General features: G+C 49.9%; 1 protein-coding gene across 2 annotated transcripts in view; it reads right to left on the bottom strand.

Moving 5' to 3' along the window:
* Positions 1-395: 395 nt before the first annotated feature.
* LOC144100717 (cytoglobin-1-like) overlaps positions 396-22,320 on the bottom strand; it is a 209,038-nt gene continuing 187,113 nt past the window's right edge. For both annotated transcript variants that reach the window (XM_077633559.1, XM_077633557.1), the window contains exon 2: positions 396-1,108. In XM_077633559.1, coding sequence (XP_077489685.1) covers positions 701-1,108 — 408 coding nt within the window. In that variant the 3' untranslated portion in view covers positions 396-700. The remainder of the gene's footprint in view (positions 1,109-22,320) is intronic.

Here is a 22,320-nt window from a genome sequence, read left to right as displayed (position 1 = left end):
CTTGCGCTTTAGTGCCCCCACGAGGGCGCACGAATTCCATTCGCAAAATGGGAGGGAGCGATTTTCGTCGGAGCTACGCGCTCCGTTTGTAATCCGGTGGAGAGCTGGTGATCTGCAATTGGAGTTCAACATTGCTGTGCTGTTCCATTGGCAGTCGTCCCTATCACGATTCACATTAGATAATTGCTCACGTCGTTATGAGAAATAATCTAGACAGCTTCATGAATATAGTATATTAAAACGTCAACTGTCGGTGTCCAACAGCTCCGATGAAGAAGTACATTTGGTTGCATACTCGAATGTATTAGATAGCACAAGGTCGAATCGGCAGGCAATGCATAAAACTCCAAGTGCCTGTACAATAAGACATGCCTCGCGAATAAGACATGTTATCGGCAGAGGCTCTGTAAAGCCAAGCTTTATTGCGTTTAATCAATGCAAATCTGCATAAGCAAAAAATGCTTTCAGAAGTCGTAACTACTTCGGATAGGATAGGGCTAATTAAACGACCTATTCTATGCTGCGGTGAGTACAAACCACCCCAAGAGCATCTAGAATCACTTGCCTGCTATTGAACACATATACGACTAAGAGAGCTGAGTCAGCACATGTCGCACATGAGCGCTCAGCAACTCTGCCATCCCACTTCGAGCGAGGTCCACCCTCGTCGTGTTCCGCTCAAAGCCCCTCTTCCTTTCTCTCAGTGCTTATTTTCCCGCGGCACGCTCTTCCCTTTGGCCGCATCCTTCTCTTTGGCGCTCTTGTCTTTGTCTGCGCGCTTGTCCTTCGGCGATGTCGCTTCGGAGCCCGCCTTGGGCGCGTCGGATCCCGTCTTGGCTGCCGCACTGCCACCACTCTGCTTGGCGGTCACGTTCGGTGATTTCTTCGTGGCCGGGTCAGCCGCTGGTGATGCCGGGTTTGTGGCCCGGCTTCCCCCACTGCCGACGGCTCGCTTCAAGTTCTCCTCGAACGAGCGTATAAGCGCCTCGTCCAAGACGCTCGAGATGTGGCTCGCTTCTTCCGAGGTCACCACCGAGGCCATTGAGCCCCGTTCGGCGCGCTCAACGGCCGCCTGGTCGTACACGTCCCTGATAATCGCCACCATGCACTGCGAATGAAGCGGGCCGCAATTAACCCGCATAGTTAAACAGAAAAAAAACGCTCATTCGCTGCCTAGGCAAGGTCAGTATATATTACCCTGCCAGAATTTCGCTCTAGCAACTGAGAGAACCTACTTGTATATTGGCCTGAGCACGTCAAAAGCTTGCTGTAGAAGTTGACTCTTATCACAATGTTCTTGAATAATCAGCCCTATGAACTACCTCAATATGTTAAACTTAAGTTTTATAACCTTTTATTCACATCCTCTTTATGTAATTAAAAAGTGTGGGGCACTACTCCTCAGAAAGATTTAACCACAGTGTTATTAACGAACAACAGGATTCCAATGTACAATAGCAGATATGAATTCTACAGTCCGCTGTTCCTCTATTTAGGCGCTTTAATGCACACAGACCACACGATTTATACCGGCACCGTTTGTCTCGCACATACTATTTTAGCACTGAACACTCAACTCTCCCTCCCAGTATATCCGACATAATGTGTCCTATCCTAGTGCGAAGGACTGAAGTCATGAGGCCTATACATTGCTCAGAATCAGGTTTACAAGAGCTCGCTCCGCTGCTTTGTGCCAGTGACATTGCAACTGTCTTCAGAATTTTACACCTCGATATTCCTGTGATGGCGCTGTTGTGGAATACGGCGGCGCTACACGCTCTAAACACGAATACACCTATATGGAAGTAAAAATGGATTAAACTGTCCTCTAGCAAGCTGAATTTTGTAAAAGGGTGTTAATTCCTATCATTGGTTCTTTGCGATTTTTTGTGCGGTCGTGCACCATCCTCCCTCCTGCCTCCCAACCCGGGCGCGAGAGGACGAGCCGCCCGCCGGTGAGTGCGCGTCGGCAAGCGGCCCTACCAGCAGCGAACGCTACAGACAGCGTAGAGGCTCGAAGTGGCGAAGGAGGTCAGCGGCTGGCACCCGACGGGCTACCAGCAGTGGAGGCGAGACGCGGGCTGCAGGAAAGCGTCGCCCTGCGAGGTACACCTCATTCCTTCGACACATCCCCAACGAGGCCACCGTCCTTCCCATCATAACGGCCGCGGCTTCCTGGGAACTGGGAGCGTGTCCTTGGCCTGCTGCAGAGGTAGCGACGGTGAAAGGACCGTTGGGCGAGGAGGACCCCGATAGAGAAAGAGAAGCCGACAGGCTTAAGCGAAACGCGGCGGTTGCGGGACTACAACGGACACGGGCGAGATGAGAGCTGGGCGCCGGGAGGAGAAGCAGACCACGGGAGAGCAGAGGCAAGATGAGATGAGCGAAGCCCTGACACGGGCCGGCGCCCAGGGGAGCGCGCGCTTCCATCGAGATCGGCCCTGCCCTGACATGCCGGATGGACAACCAGCTCTCTTAAAAGCCAGCGGTGAGCGGACCGCCCAGTTTCGCCTTCAGGCAGAGCTGGAAATAATATTTTGCCCGGTTACTGTTTTGTTGGCTTACGGCGAAAATTCTATTCGCTTCAGCTGGACTCATAGACAGCAGCAAATTAGGTATCGCTGTGATAAACCTCCTGGTGGCAGGCAGTCTGCGTCGGAGTGCTTCCGCACAGACTTGCAGACAACAGTGACGTCGAGCAATCGAAGATGCAGGCAGCGTCGAGAGACGCGGCCTGACGGCTTCATGAAATTGTTAATCGAGCACAGTGTGTGGTGGTCGCGGACAACACTGAAAAGTCATTGGTACATGTAAGGGCGAAATTTCGCTGTCCCCCAAATGCTCAGAATGCAATCCGTCTCAGCCGTCGAACTGCTAGCCATAGCCCCTGACACGGAAAGGCTTGCATACGCGATTATGTTTTCAAGCTCGACATTTTGTTGAACGAGATCGTCACGTAGGCCCAGGCTGATTTCGTCGGTGTGAATTTGTCTCCGCGTGTAAACCGCGCTAAGACTGGGAGAGCCTGCAAGCGACGCTGACGTACTCCGAAGGCTCTTGGCGCTTCCCATTTGAATGACACATGAGCGTTTGTGAACTGAGTGAGAGCACTGGCGATGAGTGAAAAGGTCTTGACAAATCGTCAGTAATAAGAGCACAATTATAGAACTCCATAGACAAGTTTCTTGCCAGCAGCCAGCGGAAACTGCGCAACAGTGACTCTGCCGTGGGTTCAAGCCTTCCTTGCTGATGATCTGGTTGAGTAACAGCAGCTCCTGGTAGGATGAGTGACTTTTCTCAAGCTTCAGGGTCCTCATTGCGTCCAGTACTGCCTTAGCCTCTGCAGGTGTTTGTCGAACTCACCACGAAGACTATAGTGTGGTCCAGATACACGAGGCACGTGCGCCTGTCGTTTGAGACCTAATCACATAACGTCCGCTAATCGCTGAAAAGTTGCTGGTGCGGAAAGAAGCCCAAATGACAAGACCTCGGACTCGTATAGGCCGTCCGGAGTGATGCAGCGTGTCTTTCCTGGATATTTTCACCGTCTTCAGTTTGCAAGTAACAGCTCAAGAAAAGTGCTTCTCCTGGCAGAGTCGCTCTAGTGTATCGTTTACCTCAGGAATGGCGTATAGACGTACGTACATCTACGCTACTTTGTCCAGTCGCCGGTAATCGACGGCGGAACTGAAATGTGCCGTCTTTCTTCCTTACCAAAACAACAAATATTATCCAGGGCCTATTAGGTGTTGTATAGTGTCGTGACGAAGCACGTCTTCCACTTGGGCGCGGATGGCTTGTCGCTCTCACAGTTGCACACTATATAGGGTTCGTCGCAGAAGTTCTGAGTGTTCTTTGGACCCTTCAGGTGTTCTGCAAACCGAATTTGTGGGACCTATTAGTACGCTGGAAAGAACTCGTTCTAACTTTAAAGATGACTGCGTATCGTGTCTTGTTTTCCGGCGCTGTGCTGGCTCAGTGTCAAAGCCGGGGGATTTCTCTTGGTTCGGTCAGTGTGCTGCGGAGAGGCGAATGCGCGCCGAGTGTCGGATTGTTCGTCTCAAAAACAATCATCAGTGGTTTACTCAGGTGCCAGTAATCTTTCATGACGTTTTTCATCAGCACCTCGGCTTGCTGATTTCGGAAACGGGTGATCGCTCTAGCAATGCTGTCCTGCACCAAAGAGCAACTTTTAGAGCCAGAGCAGCGCAATGATTTCTTCGATATTCTCAATAATACCGTCACCCACAGGGACGATGACCATTGACCGCAATCGGCCACTCACTTCTTAACCGAGCACGGTGAGGGCGACGTGACGCTCCGGTGTTGTCATCATCGGCGAAAACTTTATGTACTTCAATTTATGCTCAGTGATCGATCGCTGCTAAGTTAAGCAGTCCAATGCTCCTATCACGTCTCGGGAACACTGATGCAGGAGTAAGTATATCTGATCACATTTCCTCGTTTGGCACATTATCTCGATGGTTAAACAAGCCGGCCTCCAGAGGTGGACATATGTGGGCCAGCCCAAGTGGTGGTCAGGTGCTTTTGCTCTGCCGCAAATTACACCGACAATAGAGCAGTCCGCTCCTTTGTACACTAACGCCGTTACCGCGGGACCGTCAAGAGATACTTAAAAGTCTGCGGTTCGTGTATTCTTGTTGCAAGTGGACCTACCTTGGAGTTCGTTCTCAACTATTTCGGGTGCTGTGATTTTGGCAACGGTACGTGCTTATTATTGCGCAGGGCGGCGCCGTCATTCTGAAGTCTGGCCACGTCGTGGTTAAGTTTGTATTTATTTGCGGCTTCGGCCTAGTGTGTGCGGAGTCTTCACCTAGCATGGTAGGTGGAGGACCTTTGACGTTTCTCTCGTGAGCAACATCTCCTCCAAATGTTGCTGTCTGTTTCCCCGACGCAGGCTGCGGAACGTAGATAGCAAAACGACTGGTTTTTTTCCGTGTGGTGAAGCAATACGGGCAGCTGACGGCGAAATAGACCTCCATTAGCGGCTTGGTGTAGATTCGATGTCACGCATGCGCTCTTCTACCTCGCGAAGTCCGTGGCAAGCATGTTGTGGCCGTGCCTCGTAGGGGAAGCCAAGGAGGTCGATTCCTTGCTATGGCAGGGTCGTAAGATGCAGCCGGCCTCAACGCAATGAGCGCAAGGTGGGCTGCGCTGGTTGGGGGTACTCCAGAAACCTCTTTTCCTCCGTAGCGATTGCTGAAGCATTGGGGACTGCTTAAGCCCCGCGGTTGACTCGGCGGGTGGTTAGTGCTGGCAGAGCGCTGCGCATGCCTTGAGAGAGCATAAGAGCTGCCGGCCGTGGTCTCAGTCTCAAGACTTTCAGAGACGCAGGCCACTAAGCTGGAAGCGATCTCGTACTTTTCACTGCGTAGCCAGAGAGCGATGTCCTCGAAGTCTCCACCACTGCCTATATTTCCCTCTACCTCCTTCAGCTAACTTCCTCCGGGCTTCGTGCGTGGTGCGGTTGAGATGTTCACTGAACGATTGACGTTCGCAGCGACAATTATGCACTGGCTTGGCTTTTAAAAACGACAGTGTTATGAAGCTCGCGTCGCAGAAAAGGCGATTTAAGCTTTGGCGACGGCGGCGTTGTCACACGAGAGTCTTCAAATAAAAAATATTGTGCAGATGCGGATAATCGTACCCAGGCCTTCCAGGTTGCTTGGTGAGCACAGACACAACACGCGCCCTACGAAGGCTTGTTGGTTCGAACTGAATAAAGTGAACCTAGTCAATGGGTTGCGGCCTTTGTTTTCGTGAAGTGCCATTGTATACTGGTGCGTTCATGGGTAATTATGAGCATGCCATTTTTGAAATGTGGCTTATCACAATTGCATTCTATTCAACTGACTGCCATGATTGATTGATTGATTGTTTGGTTGGTTGATAGATTGATTTATTGATTAATTGCGGATGGATGGATGGATGGATGGATGGATGGATGGATGGATGGATGGATGGATGGATGGATGGACGGACGGACGGACGGACGGACGGACGGACGGACGGACGGACGGACGGACGGATGGATGGATGGATGGATGGATGGATGGATGGATGGATGGATGGATGGATGGATGGATGGATGGATGGATGGATGGATGGATGGATGGATGGATGGATGGATGGATGGATGGATGGATGGATGGATGGATGGATGGATGGATGGATGGATGGATGGATGGATGGATGGATGGATGGATGGATGGATGGATGGATGGATGGATGGATGGATAAGGTTGAACCCTTTTAATCGGGCGGTGGTTCAAGCCACTTAGCCATGACTTGTGAAATTTTACTCTTGTCTTGATTTTAGCCACCAATCAGATAGCCTTCGCTTGGTTAATTCTACCCGCTTAAAATCGACTTTTCCCTCACTGTCCTTAAACCCCAACGCTTTCAATAAATCGGCCCCACTGCTTTCCACTGTAGAGTGAAGCCCTTTGTAGAAAAGTATCAAGTGTTCAGCCATTTCCTCCTGCTCTCCATAAGCACCGCACAACGTGTCTCTCTCGTGGTACCTGACTCTATACGTCTTTGTCCGCAAAACTCCCGTCCTGGCCTCAATCAACAAAGAGCTTCCACTACAATTATTATAAGTATTTTCTTTGGCAATTTCCTGCTTACAGATCCTGTATGTTCCCAGTGCCGATTTCGTCAGCATCCGTTTTTTCTACAGAGATCTCTCTGTGTTTCTTTAGCCTTTTTCTTAAGCTATAATTGCTGATTTGCCCCCTACTGCTGTCCAGATATTTGCTTGTCAATTTTCTTTTACGCTTTCTCAATTTCGTGTCAACATTCCTTATATACAGGCATCTGAAAGCCTTACTAGCCCACTGCTTTTCCCCATTTTTCTCAATCGTACGCATCCGCCGTCTGAAATCCACAGCAATCTTACCTCATTTATTCATTAGAAGCCGTGCAAAACAGAGCCGCCCGTTTCATTCACCGCTCATACTCATCCTATATTAGTGTTTTATCTCTCAAGCTACAGTGCCAGTTATAGTTTTTTCCTCCGTCGCCGTATTTCTAGCCAGTGCCTATTTCAGAAATTTTATAATTCTCATCTCAAACAGCAGCCATACATCTGCGCACCGCCATCACGCACGCCTCACCGCATTGGTAATCCGCTGAAAGTTTTACGCCAACGTGCCCGTACGACTATATTTCCCTAGTCATTTTTCCTCCGAACAGCAAGCAACTGGAACGACCTTCCCCATGAAATTGCAGCCATCACCGGTCCATTAACCTTCCCCGAAGAAAATTACATCCCACCTGTCATCATGAAAGAATGTTTGCTTCCTCATGTTAACCCCACCTCTGTTATAAAAACCCCCTACAGTGGATATCTAAGGAAATAAAAATGAAATGAAATGAAATGCTATCTTACTGCTAGCTTCTCTGTTCTCGAACGTCGTCCATCCATATCATCCTATACCCCCTGATTTCGTGCATTGCCATGCGCTCCCATAGCTAGCCCACCTACGCCGCGTTGTTTGATTTCTTACGTTGCTTGAACACCTTGTCTCAAGCACAGGACCGCATTGCCGAAAGTCAGACTAGGAACCATCCCCCCTTTTCAGATCCCTCTTAGATCCAGATGATGGATGGATGGATACGGCTGAACCCTTTAAATCGGGCGGTGGTTTACTCCTGTTTTGCTTTTAAAAACCAATCAGATAACCTTCGCTTGGTTACTTCTAACCTCTTAAATTCCACTTTCCCTTCACTATCCCTAAACCCCAATGCCTTGGGTAAGTCAGCCCCGCTGCATTCCACTGTAGGGTGAAGCCCTTTACAGAAAAGTATCAAGTGTTCAGCCGTTTCCTCCTCCTCTCCGCAAGCAATGCACAAAGTGTCTATCTCATGGTACCTGACTCTATACGTCTTAGTCCGCAAAACTCCAGTCCTGGCCTCAAACAACAAAGAGCTTCCCCTACAATTATCATAGATACTTTCTTTAACAATTTCCTGTTTAATGGTCCGGTATGTTCCCAGCGCCGATTTCGTCAGCATCCCTGTTTTCCACAAAGCTCTCTCTGTTTCTTTAACCTTTTTCTTAACCGATAACTGCTGAATTGCCCCCTTACTGCTGTCCAGATATTTGATTGTCAATTTTCTAGTTCGCTTTCTCCATTTCTTGTCAACATTCTTTTATACAGGTATCTGAAAACTTTCCTAGCCTACTGCTTTTCCTCCATTTTTCTCAATCGCTCCTCAAATGCTATCTTACTTCTAGCCTCTCCTCTCGAAAGACGTCCATCCCATATCTCCCTGTACCCCCTGATTTGGTGTATTTCCATGTGCTCCCAAAGCTAACCTCCCTACTCCCCGTTGTTTAATTTCTAGCCCTGCTTGAACATCTGTCCTCATACACAGGACCGCATTACCGAAGGTCAGGCTAGGGACCATCACCCCTTTCCAGTTCCCTCTTACCACCTCATACCCATTGTAATTCCACACTGCCCTATTTTTCATCACAGCTGCATTCCTACTAGCGTTATTCATTAAATATATTTCATCCTCTGTCAGATACTAAGCAGTTATTTATCCACACCCCAAGATACTTGTACTCATTCACTACATTTAGCACGAACTCCTGTATTCTTTGCTCGCCGCACTCCTCATTAAATATTGCCAGGTGGCGTTCGTGGCGCAGTTTTTTGTCCTCGGGCATTGCAGGGTCCGCGCGTCTGAAAAGGCGCGTCATGTCCTCGACATACGCTGCAACATTTTCATTGGGCAGCTGAACGCGAGATTGCAGAGCGCGTTCTGCCCGTTCGCGACGATCCGAGCTGCCGTATGTGTCTAGGAGCCGACGCCGGAACTCACTCCAAGAGACCAGCTGATCTTCGCGGTTCTCGAACCAAATCCGAGCGCCGTCCTCCAGGCTAAAGTAGACGTTCCGGAGCTGGGCGGCGTCATCCCACTGGTTGAATGCGGCAACGCGCTCGTAGTGCTGCAACCAGTCTTCCACGTCTTCAAAGATGTCGCCGTGGAAGGACTTCGGGATGCGGGGGTTCTGGAGCGTGAAGTAGGGTGTCGACGCCCCAGGCATTGGGATGCTCAAGGCAGGTTGCTCCGTGGACATACCGGATGGAACAGGCTCGGGGGTAAGCCTCGAATCCGGCGGCGAGTACGGTGAACAGGCGTCGTGACGGGAATTGGACTGGAGCTCCGACTAACGGTTGGGGTACGGGACATGAGATCGATCCGACCTCCACCAGATTTGTCACGGTGTTGGTGACAAGAGAGGACCTGTTAGAAGGCAGGGCTCGGCAGCACGTCCTTCAGTTGGCGAGACGGCGAACTTCAACGTCTTTCAAAACGAGAGCACCACGAGCGTCGTCTTCTTTCCGAGCGCCACGAACGCCACCTGGCGCCAGTGGCGTCAAGGAGCAACTTTTTGCCGGCCTTGTCCGCAGCCCTCCGAAGACTGTCGCCGAGTTCCTCACTGAGTCTTCCACGATCGAGAGGGTTCTTCAGCAAAGAGCATCCGCGTACGATCGACCCGTATCCGCCGCCTCCGTTTCCAGCGAGTTACCGTTCCACGGCACCGATGCCTCCCGGATACGCGATCTCATACGGTCGATTGTGCACGAAGAAATCCGGCAGCTGTACGGGGCCCCTACCACAGCTCAAAGCTCCATGGCGACCTTTGTCCGCGAGGAGGTGCAGCAAGTGCTCCGGCCGTCCTTACCTGCCGGTGAGGCTCGTCCATCCCCTCCTCCTTTCGCGCCTGACCGTCGTCTCACCTACGCCGAAGCCCTGCAGTCCCCTGCTCCAGCACCGGCGTCCTTCGTTCCGGCTCCTGCTGAAGTGCCGGGGCCGCCTGCACCCGTGCTGCAGTACGTGGAAGCTCCCCGACCGTCCGCGCGCAAAGCCGACGTGTGGCGCACATCCGACAGACGCCCCCTATGCTTTCACTGCGGGGAACCAGGTCACCTGTATCGGCACTGCCCCTACCGCCGTCTGGGCCTCGAAGGGTTTCCCCCCGATTCTCCTCGACCCCGCTATGGCGAACGACCCAGGGCCGTCGCGGATTTTCTTGAAGACCAACGTTGGCAACAGTCTCGTCGCCAGCGGGCTCGATCCCCATCGCCCGGGAGTCGTCCTTCACCTTCTACCGCGAGTTTTTCCCGGGCGGCGCAAGGCCGGTCGCCCAGCCCACGGCGGGAAAACTGCAACCAGCGACCTTAGGGGGTGGGCTCGCTGGACGTCGTTCTGAGGGGGACCCCCCATCGCCGCGGGCACGACATGCCGACGCCTCGCGGGTTCCGAAGTCCGCGGTCACCATTCACTCCGACACAGCGACACTCCCTCGACATAACGACGCTTCGACGGTTCCGAGGTCCGCAGTACCCGTTCGCTTCGACACATCGACACTGACACATGACGGCGCCTCACCGATTCAGACGCCCGCATTCTCCGATACTTCCGACGTACTGACCCCATTAGAAAGCACACGCCACGCCGACGAACTACCGGTGGCACAGCCTGCAGACAACGACGCCTGTGCCCGATCATCCTCTCCGGAGCCTGCATCTCGTGAGCGGCTTTCCTTAGACATACCTGTGATGCTGGATGGTCGCCACGTTCGAGCGTTATTAGATACTGGTGCTGATTATTCGATTTTAAGCAGCCAGCTCGCCGCCGTCCTCAAAAAGGTTCTCACGCCATGGGCTGGCACACACGTTCGCACTGCGGGCGGTCATTTGATTGCACCTCTCGGCATGTGCACCGCCCGAGTTCAAATCCGGGAGTCCACATTTGTCGTCTGCTGTCTTGTTCTGAATAACGGTTCGCGCGACCTCATCTTAGGTGTCGACTTTCTGCGTGAATATGGGGCGATTATTGACCTACGCGATAACAAGGTCACGTTTTCAACTGAGAGTGCTGTCGCCCTCCCCAACGCGCCGCGACCAAGCCAGACACTTCGAGTTTCTACGGACACAGTCACCCTGCCGCCTCGAACCAGCGCCTTCATTACGGTTGAGTGCGAATCATTTCAAGACGGTGACGCCATCGCCGAAACCAACCTGTCATTACTGTTGACGCAAGGCGTGTGCGTGGCCCGCAGTCTGATCCATCTTCACAGTGGCCAGTCACAGGTACTTGCTACCAATTTTTCGCACGAGCATCGGCATCTTTTTCGCGGCACTTCCGTAGCCTTTATCGAACGCATCTCCGATGTTTCCGAGTGCTTCTCCTCAGAACCAGTGCAGCCTCCTTTTCCCCTCGAGAGCCTCGATGTCAACTCCGCGCTGTCAACCAGCCAACGGGAGCAGCTGTGTGCACTATTGCTCGAATTCAGACAGTGTTTCGCCTCCTCGTCGAAAGTGCGTCAAACTACCATAGCCAAGCACCACATCGTGACGTACGATGACGTACACCCGATCCGTCAACACCCCTATCGGGTATCGTCTACAGAGCGCGAAGTCATTAAGTCCCAAGTTAAGGAGATGCTCGAAGATGACGTTATTCAGCCTTCCAACAGCCCATGGTCCTCGCCGGTCGTCCTCGTTAAAAAGAAAGACGGCACCCTCCGTTTCTGCGTCGATTACCGGAAGCTGAATGCAGTCACGAAGAAGGACGTTTACCCATTGCCACGTATTGACGACTCTCTCGACCGCCTTCGGCGCGCTCGTTATTTTTCGTCCATCGACCTAAAAAGTGGCTACTGGCAAATTGAGGTCGATGAGCGGGATCGTGAGAAGACGGCCTTTGTCACTCCCGACGGCCTTTATGAATTTAAAGTTCTACCTTTCGGTCTTTGTTCTGCGCCTGCCACATTTCAGCGGATGATGGACACTGTCCTTTCTGGTCTTAAATGGCAGTGTTGCCTAGTCTATCTCGACGACGTGGTGGTTTTCGCCGACTCATTTAGTCAACACCTTGATCGCCTGCGGACGGTCCTCGAAGCCCTTCGTTCAGCTAACCTGACATTGAAGCCCCAAAAATGCCACTTCGGTTACCAGGAGCTGAAATTTCTCGGCCATGTCGTCAGCGCCGCCGGCGTGAAGCCCGACCCCGACAAGCTGGCCGCGGTTGCGGAATTTCCACTGCCACGTGACAAGAAAGCTGTTCGGCGCTTCCTAGGGCTCTGCAGTTACTATCGGCGTTTTATCGAAAATTTCGCTGACCTCGCAGAACCGCTGACTCGTCTCACCCGTGACACCACACCTTTTGTTTGGTCCCACGAGCAAGAAATGGCTTTCGCCGAGCTCCGCCTGCGACTTCAAACGCCGCCCGTTCTTGCCCATTTTGATGAGCGAGGTGACACTGAGATACACACCGACGCCAGCAACATCGGCCTCGGCGCGGTTCTCGTGCAACGCCAGGATGGCGTTGAACGAGTCATCGCTTATGCAAGCCGCGCTCTGTCACGCGCAGAGATGAACTATTCGACGACAGAAAAAGAATGCCTCGCCATTATTTGGGCTGCTGCGAAATTTCGCCCCTATCTTTATGGACGCCCTTTCAAAGTGGTCACTGACCACCACTCCTTGTGTTGGTTGACCAACCTGCGTGACCCGTCTGGACGCCTGGCGCGATGGAGCCTTCGCCTGCAGGAGTTTGACCTCACCATTGTTTATAAGTCCGGACATAAGCATGAAGACGCCGACACCCTCTCTCGTGCGCCTGTCGAACTCGCAACCCCCGACACGGACGACGACATCAGTTTCCTTGGGGCTATCAATTCTTCTGATTTCTCAACCCATCAACGCGCCGATCCAGTGCTACGACCCCTCATCGATTATTTGGAAGGCCAGCCAGCCACCGTTCCTAAATGTTTTTCTCGACACCTGTCGTCGTTTTCCCTGCAACGAGGCGTGCTCTATAAGAAGAACCCTGGTTCCAGTTCGCGCGCGTATCTCCTCGTCGTGCCGACAACACTTCAGGAGGAAATACTTTCTGCGTGCCATGACGAACCAACCTCTGGCCATTTAGGATACTCTCGCACGCTTTCCAGAATCCGCCAGCTGTTCTACTGGCCCAAACTCGCCACTGTTGTCAAACGCTATGTGCAGAGCTGTCGGCAATGTCAGCGCCGTAAGGCCCCGACCGCCAAGCCTCCGGGACTCCTCCAACCTATTGCACCACCACGCGCCCCATTCGATCAGGTCGGCATTGACCTTCTCGGTCCGTTCCCTTTGTCCTCGGGTGGCAACCGGTACATCATCATTGCCACAGACTACCTCACTCGATACGCCGAGGCCAAAGCCTTACCCCGTGGCACAGCGTCCGAGGTTGCGGATTTCTTCGTGCATCAGATCGTACTTCGGCACGGCGCCCCGACCTACGTCATTACCGACCGAGGAACCTCATTTACTTCCCAGATGATGGCCGAAATTTTTCAGCTAAGCGGGACGACCCACCGGAAAACTACTGCTTACCACCCGCAGGCAAATGGGCTGACAGAGCGGCTTAATAAGACTATGGCGGACATGCTGGCGATGTACGTCGATGTACAACACAGGAATTGGGATACGATCATACCGTACGTGACATTCGCCTACAACACAGCAGTTCAAGAGACGACCCGTTTCACACCGTTCCGCCTCCTCTACGGCAGGGAGGTTCCGACGATGCTCGACGCAATGCTCCCTTGCGCAACCGATGACCATCTTTCTGCTGACGCTGAGGAGTTTACCCACGAAGCCGAGCAGGCTCGTCAGCTAGCCCGTATTCACATCACCCAGCAACAAGACAAAGACTCCCGGCGATACAACCTCCGGCACAGACAAGTCTCCTACCATCCCGGCGACCAGGTTTGGGTATGGATACCTGTTCGACGACGCGGCTTGTCCGAAAAACTCATTTGCCGCTATTTCGGTCCCTACAAAGTCTTGCGGCGCGTCAGCGACGTTAATTACGAGGTAGAACCGGACGCTGAACTTTCCCAGCAGAGAACCCGTCGAAAGCCCCGTCCAGAGATCGTCCATGTTTTGCGCCTGAAGCCGTATTTGGCACGGGGACCCACCCAGAATCTTCGTGCCTCTCTTGTGTGATTAATTGTGCTTGTGTGTGCTTGTGTGTGTGCTTGTGTTCGCGCGCTCTTCTGCGCGTGTTTTTTTTTTTAAGAGGGGAGGAATGCCAGGTGCCGTTCGTGGCGCTCGGAAAGAAGACGACGCTCGTGGTGCTCTCGTTTTGAAAGACGTTGAAGTTCGCCGTCTCGCCAACTGAAGGACGTGCTGCCGAGCCCTGCCTTCTAACAGGTCCTCTCTTGTCACCAACACCGTGACAATATCATGACTGCAGATTTTTCCTTACTATACTAGAAGCCTAATCAATCTCCCTCTGTACTGCATATGACTAACAAGTTCTGCAGGTCTTGCTTGTTGTCAGCCATTATCACTATATCGTCCGCGTATATTAGTCCCGGTAATGTCTCTTTAATCCATTCCCCTTGCTTGAAAAAATATAGGTTGAAGTCTAGTCCGCTCCCCTCTAGCTTGGTATCCAACCCTTGCAGGTACAACAAGAACAAAAAAGGCGACAGAGACATCCTTGCCTAAGCCCCCGCTGTATCTCTACAGGCCTGATACATTTTTTCCCATTTTATGAGCACTCTGTTACCTCTATATGTATCTTTTAAAAGATTAATTACTCCATTTTCCACATCCAATGTGGCCAGTATGTCCCATAAATGCTCCTGAGTAACGTTGTCATAGGCTCCCTAATATCCAGAAATGCTAGCCATAAGGGCCTGTGTTCATTTTCCGCAATTTCTATACACTGTGTCAATCCTCTCAACCTCCTTTTTTTCCGGAACCAATTCTGCAGTTCCCCTATCACCCCCTCGTTCTCCATCCAAGCCTGCAGTCTATCCTTTATAATTTGCATCACCGCCCTGTAAACTACAGATGTCACCGTTATGTGGCGATAGTTACGTCTGCTTTGTCCCCCTTTCCCTTATATATCATGTTCATTCTAGTTAATCGCCATTCATCGGGCACTTTCTCATCCACTATCATTTTGTTCACTACCAGTATTAATGTTTGTTTGGGTTTTGGTCCTAACTTCTTTGTCAACATAATCGGGATACCATCTGGTCCTGTTGATGTGCCACTAGGAACCTTCTTCTCTGCCCTTTCCCACTCTCCTTGCTCAAGTGAAGCTATTGCTGTAACCGGTCGATCCTCCTTCGATAAATTATGTACCACTTGCTTTGCTGTAAATTTTTCCGTCATCCTTGTTCCTATGTGTCTTATTGCTTCATCCCCTTCTAGTCGAATACCCTCATTTGTAACAATAAACCTTTGTTCTAGCCTAGTCTTATTACTCATTGCATTTATATGTTTCCAGAATGTTTGGGCTACTTTTCTATCCTTTTTATTTACTTTTGACATCCATTGGGCACCATTTCATCTAATTTTTTCATTAATCAAATAGGATGCATCCCTTCTACACTTTATGAAGATATCCCATTTTCTGTCTACTTTGGATTTTGGTTCCCCCCTCTTCTTGGAATATCTCTGTTCCATGGACGCCTCCTGCCGCTTCTCTATTGCCCTCTTGACCTCCTCATCCCACCAACTCTTGGGTTTGTATCTTTTCCCCTTTAGCTTCACTCGCACCTTAGCTAGCTCTAGCTCCAGTAATCGAGTTAATTTGGTATAAGTCCATTCTGTTTCACTATTCTCAAAAATTACTTTCTCGATTTGTTTGCCTGCTGCTTCCAATTGCTTTTCTGAATAAAAATTCCCCTCTGATTTTTCATCTCGCTTCAGTCCTACATTGCTTTTTCTTCTGAAGCTCAACTTGATACGCTTCTGGTCACCACTTAGACTTCTGGAACCATCTTCATCTATGTTCATTACCCCTAATCTATTATACATCCTCTGTGACATTAGTGCATAATCTATCGTCGAGTGCAGACTCCCCGCCTCCCATGTTATGAGCCCTTCACTCTTCTCGGTGCTGTTGCATACGACTAAATCATGCCTGTCACACATGTCCTGCAGCATGCTTCCTGTCGAATCCGAGTACCCTTCCTTGTCTTCTATGTGTGCATTCATGTCGCCTAATTAATTATCTCGCCCTGTCCTCCTAGCTCATCAAGGTCGCTTGCAATACATTCTAACATTTTCCTGTTTTCCTCTTTTGCATTAGCCCCTGTTCACAGGTATACAAAGCCAAGGAGTGGTTGCTTGCCTGCCACTGTTCCTTTTAGCCATAAATGTTCCTTGCATCCCAGCCTAACTCTTTGAAAATTCATACTTTTATGAATACATGCCCAATTCCACCTCTCTTTCTGCTGCCCTCTGTTCTATTGCAATATTCCCATGCGTAGTCTGGGTTACAGGGTGGTTGCTCCATGTCTCTAAGATGTGTTTCCACTAAACCATATACCATTAATTCCTCCTGCCTTAACTCTTCTTCTATTTCCTCCTATTTCAGTCTATTCCTGGCACCTTGCATGTTAATGAAACCTATATCTGAATTAACTTGGCCCTGGCGCTTGTGTCACTTTCTTACCCAATGGTTCCATTGTCCGTTTGATCTTAATTCTTCATTCTCTACACTGGTTTCTTCAGAGCTCTGGGTCCCCCCAAAAAACTGTTGCCTGGCGACCTATCCTACTACCCACCTTCTTGCCAGTGGCACCACCGTAGTGGATGCCATCCTGTGCAAAAGGGTGGGGCCTAACCTCGCACACTTCCCTGTTGACTTCCATCACCCCGTACCTTAGTCATCGACTTAATAGCCTAATTACACGGTTAACCTCAACGACCCTCCTTTCCGTTTTGCCAGCCTGCCTCTGGACCTCTGGGATTGTGCATATGGTCACATGCACACTCTCAGAGGCCTCTCTAAGCCTACGCATGCCCACCTCCAACTGCGTCTCAAGATTCTGGCTCCTCTCCTGCAGCACATCATTTAGACCAGCATGGATAACGACAAGGTGTTCGCCATCCATGCTGGCCCCACCACCTCCCGGGATTTGGCCATTGCATCCACCATGCACTTCCCCGAATGAGTCTCCACCTGCACCCGCCTGTCTGCCTTCACTGCCGCCAGAACGCCTCCCTCAACCTTCGCTATGTTCGAGTCCCCGACCACCAGAACCCTCCTGCGCCCTAAACGTTCGCTTCCTAACTCCAGCAGTTGGCCTCCGGATCGCTCTAGCTGACCCTCCTGCCGCTGTACGCTATTGTCGCGAGTCACCATGCCCTCTTTAACCTCTTTCATCTCTTTCTGATTTTTCTCACTCAAAGCTCGCTGCGCTACAGCACTGTAGGATCGACGAGCCTCGCTCCCCACCTGACACTTCTCCGAACTGGGATGCCCTGCCTGCCGCGACCTGAGCGCTTCAACCTGTTTTTCTAGCTGAGTCCGTTTTTCCCGCTCTTCTTTCATCTCGCCCACAATTCGCTTCAACAGTGCGGCATTATCCTCCTCCTTTTTAATCAAATCGGCGACCTGAGCTTCCAGCTTAATCCGTGCCTCTCGTTCTATCTTCAGGTCCGCACTAAGTTCATTAAACCTAGCTTCCCATTCCTCTTTTAACATATGAACGGCGTCCTCAAACCGCTTACACATCTTACACGCGAAGCTAGCCTCATCCGCCTCGGCTAAGCTCCTGAACCCAGTCTCATCTAAATAACACCAACGGTCGCACTTCTGGCACTGTACTAACTCCTCGTCCCCGTCCACCTTAACTTTCCTAGCTTGCCGACCCATCGTCCGGCCGACTACGCCTTGTGAAAGCCCGCCAAAATTCCTATGCAGATAGCCCTCGCCACTGCGCAACGTAAAAGCTCACCAAAAATTATGCTCACACACCTCCGCTGGCCTCCCTACCCTTAACTCGGTCTAAAGCTACCGCCCGACAGCATGTATACAAGCGCAAATACCAAAAGCACTTAGCTTCGGACGTAGTCGCTGCAGCTCCCAGAAAAGCGTCCACCTCCGACGGCAATGTTCAGCTTCCTCATACCCTCGCCAGAAGATGGATGGATGGAAGGATGGATACAGCTGAACCCTTTACATCGGGCGGTGGCTCAAGCCACCTAGCCATGTCTTGTGAAATTTTACTCCTGTCTTGCTTTTAGCCACCAATCAGGTATCCATCGCTTGGCTACTTCTAACCTCTTAAAATCCACTTTCCCTTCACTATCCCTAAACCTCAATGCCTTGGGTAAGTCAGCCCCGCTGCCTTCCACTGTAGGATGAAGCCCTTTACAAAAAAGTATGAAGTGTTCAGCCGTTTCTTCCTCCTCTCCGCACGCAATGCACAAAGTGTCTATCACCTGGTACCTGACTCTATACGTCTTAGTCCGCAAAACTCCAGTCCTAGCCTCAAACAACAAAGAACTTCCTCTACAATTCATAGATATTTTCTTTGACAATTTCCTGTTTAAAGGTACGGTATGTTTCCAGTGCCGATTTCGTCAGCATCCCTGTTTTCCACAAAGCTCTCTCTGTTTCTTTAACCTTTTTCTTAACCGATAATTGCTGGTTTGCCCCCTTACTGCTGTCCAGATATTTGCTTGTCAATTTTCTAGTTCGCTTTCTCCATTTCGTGTCAACATTCTTTATATACAGGTATCTGAAAACTTTCCTAGCCCACCGCTTTTCCTCCATTTTTCTCAATCGTTCCTAAAATGCTGTCTTACTGCTAGCCTCTCTGCTCTCGAAAGACGCCCATCTTATATCAGCCTGTACCCCCTGATTTGGTGTATTGCCATGTGCTCCCAAAGCTAACCTCCCTTCTCCCCGTTGCCTAATTTCCAGCCTTGCTTGAACATCTGGCCTCATACACAGGACCGCATTACCTAAGGTCAGGCTAGGGACCATCTACCCTTTCCAGATCCCTCTTACCACCTCATACCTATTGTATTTCCACAGTGCCCTATTTTTCATGACAGCTGCATTCCTACTAGCTTTATTCATTACATATTTTTCATGCTCTGTCAGATACTCATCACTGTTATTTATCCACACCCCAAGATACTTGTACTCATTCACTACTTTTAGCACGAACTCCTGTATTCTACGCTCGCCGCCCTCTTTATTAAATATCAAGACTGCAGATTTTTCCTTACTATACTTGAAGCCTAATCTATCTCCCTCTGTACTGCATATGTCTAACTACTTCTGCGGGTCTTCCTTGTTGTCAGCCATTATCACTATATCGTCCACGTATATTAGTCCCGGTAATGCTGTTTATTCAATTGTCCTTGCTTGAAAAAAGATAGTTTGAAGCCTAGTCCGCTCCCCTCTAGCTTGGTCTCCAACCCTTACAGGTACAACATGAACAACAAAGGGGACAGAGGACATCCTTGTCTAAGCCCCCGCTGTATCTCTACAGGCCCTGATACATTTTTTTCCCATTTTATGAGCACTCTGTTACCTCTATATATATCTTTTAAAAGATTAATTACTCCATTTTCCACATTGAATGTGCCCAGTATGTCCCACAAATGCTCCTGAGTAACGTTGTCATAGGCTCCCCTAATATCTAGAAATGCTAGCCATAAGGGCCTATATTCCTTTTCCGCAATTTCTATACACTGTGTCAATGAAAATAGATTGTCCTCCAACCTCCTTTGTTTCCGGAACCCATTCTGTAGTTCCCCTCTTTCTCCACCCAAGCCTGCAGTCTATCCTTTATAATTTGCATCACCACCCTGTAAACCACAGATGTCACTGTTATGGGGTGATAGTTACTTACGTCTGCTTTGTCCCCCTTTCCCTTATTCCCTTATATATCATTGTCATTCTACTTAATCGCCATTCATCGTGGACTTTCTCATCCACTAGCCGACTGTTCATCAGTTTACATAGGGGAAACGAAAGACTTCAAGAGACGCCTGAAAGAACATCAGTACGATGTACGAAAAGGAAAAGTGACAACGAACGCAATCGCGGAACATGCGCAAGAGACTGGTCACGAAATTAACTGGGATGAAGCAGATATAGTGACAACGGAAAAGAATGTATCAGCCCGCCGAAATCTCGAGTCATTAATCATCCAGACTACGCCCAACACAATAAATAAGAATGACGGCACGTTGCACCCTATCTACGCGAAATGCATCAAAACGATAGTAACCGCTACAAAAAGCCCGGGACGTCCAGCTGGTTGCTCATTGTGAACAAGGGAGCCGTAGCGCTCCCGAAACGTCATTTTTTGTTGACCTTGGTCAGTGACCAGTGAACCTCATCAAGCCATGATTCCTGACCAGACGGTATGCCGTCGAACCCTCGACTACAGTATCATTTTGTTCACTACCTGTATTAATGTTTGCTCGGATTGTGGTCCTAACTTCTTTATCAACATAATCGGGATACCGTCTGGTCCTGTTTATGTGCCACTAGGAACCTTCTTCTCTGCCCTTTCCCACTCTCCTGCTCAAGTGAAGCTATTGCTGTAACCGGTCTATCCTCCTTCGATAAATTATGTACCACGTGCTTTGCTGAAACTTTTTCCGTCATCCTTGTTCCTATGTGTTTTATTGCTTCATCCCCTTCTAGTCGAATACCCTAATCTGTAACAATAAACCTTTGTTCTAGCCTAGTTTTATTACTCATTGCATTTAGTTGTTTCCAGAATTTTTGGGCTGCTTTTCTATCCTTTTTATTTACTTTTGACATCCATTGGGCACCCTTTCTTCTAATTTTCTCATTAATTAAATAGGATGCGTCCCTTCTGCACTTTATGAAGGTATCCCATTTTCTGTGTACTTCGGGTTTTGGTTCCCCCCTCTTCTTGGAATATCTGTGTTCCCGGGACACTTCCTGGCGCTTTTCGATTGCCCTCTTGACCTCCTCATCCCACCAACTCTTGGGTTTGCATCTTTTCCCTTTTAGTTTTACTCGCACCTTAGCTAGCTCTAGCTCCTATAATCGAGTTAATTTGGTATAAGTCCATTCTGTTTCACTATCCTCAAAAATTACTTTCTCGATTTGTTTGGCCGCTGCTTCCAATTGCTTTTCTGAGTAAAAATTTCCCCCTGATTGTTCATCTTGCTTAAGTCCTACATTGTTTTTTCTTCTGAAGCTCAACTTGATACGCTTGTGGTAACTACCTTGACTTCTGGAACCATCTTCATCTATGCTCATTACCCCTAATCTATTATATATCCTCTGTGACATTAGTGCATAATCTATCTTCGAATGCAGACTCCCCGCCTCCCATGTTATGAGCCCTTCACACTTCTCGGTGTTGTTGCATACAACTAAATCATGCCTGTCACACATGTCCTGCAGCATGCTTCCTGTCGAATCCGTGTACCCATTCAAGTCTTCTATGTGTGCATTCCTGTCGCCTAATATAATTATCTCGTCCTGTCCTCCTAGCTCATCAATGTCGCTTGCAATACATTCTAACATTTTCCTGTTTTCCTCTTTGGCATTAACCCCTGTCCACAGGTATACACAGCCAAGGAGTGTTTGCTTGCCTGCCACTGTTCCTTTTAGTCATAAATGTTCCCTGCATCTCAGTCTAACCCTTTGAAAATTCATACTTTTATGAAGTAATGCCCCAATTCCACCTCCATTTCTGCTGCCCTCTGTTCTATTGCAATATTCCCATGCGTAGTCTGGGTTACAGGGTGGTTGCTCCATGTCTCTAAGATGTGTTTCCACTAAACCACATACCATTAATTCCTCCTGTCTTAACTGTTCTTCTATTTCCTCCCATTTCAGTCTACTCCTGCCACCTTGCATGTTAATGAAACCTATATCTGAATTAACTTGGCCCTGGCGCTTGCGTCTCTTTCTTCCCCTATGGTTCCATTGTCCGTTTGATCTTAATTCTTCCTTCTCTACACTGGTTCCTTCAGAGCTCTGGGTCCCCCAAAAAAGCTGTGGCAAAGCACCGCCATCTATGTTGCAGAGATGAAAGTAATTGCGGATAGCTTGCGCTGACGTACTATAGGTGGTGTTATGACCGTGTTCGGTTTAGAATCACTGGGACCCTAGTTCGGTTTAAAACCCCTCAATCGACTAAAATTAATGACATCTCCTCCCTCCTCCTCCTATGCCGGTGCTCCTTCTCTCGGCTCCTCCCGGGCGCCGACTTTGGCGGCACCAAGGCGGGGGGAAGCTAGCAGACGCTCCCAACGCTCGCCTTTTAGTGCGCAGCAGACCTCGCGCCATTATGAATTTTGTGTAGCGTTGGTTGCCTTAGCTTCGGTTGAAATGACGTGATGACATGGAAGATCGAAAACTAATTGCCGCCACCAACGCTGCGCAGCTTTATCGAGACTTTTTGTCCTGCGATCGCTTTATTGCGGAGCATACGTTGAAAGTGGAGTGAGCGAGCCAGCTCGCGGCACTATAGTG

The sequence above is a fragment of the Amblyomma americanum genome, chromosome 8 (assembly GCF_052857255.1).
Source record: "Amblyomma americanum isolate KBUSLIRL-KWMA chromosome 8, ASM5285725v1, whole genome shotgun sequence".
NCBI classification, from domain to species: Eukaryota; Metazoa; Arthropoda; class Arachnida; order Ixodida; family Ixodidae; genus Amblyomma; species Amblyomma americanum.
Note: the sequence above shows the minus strand (reverse complement) of the source record. Positions and strands in the feature narration are given on the sequence as shown.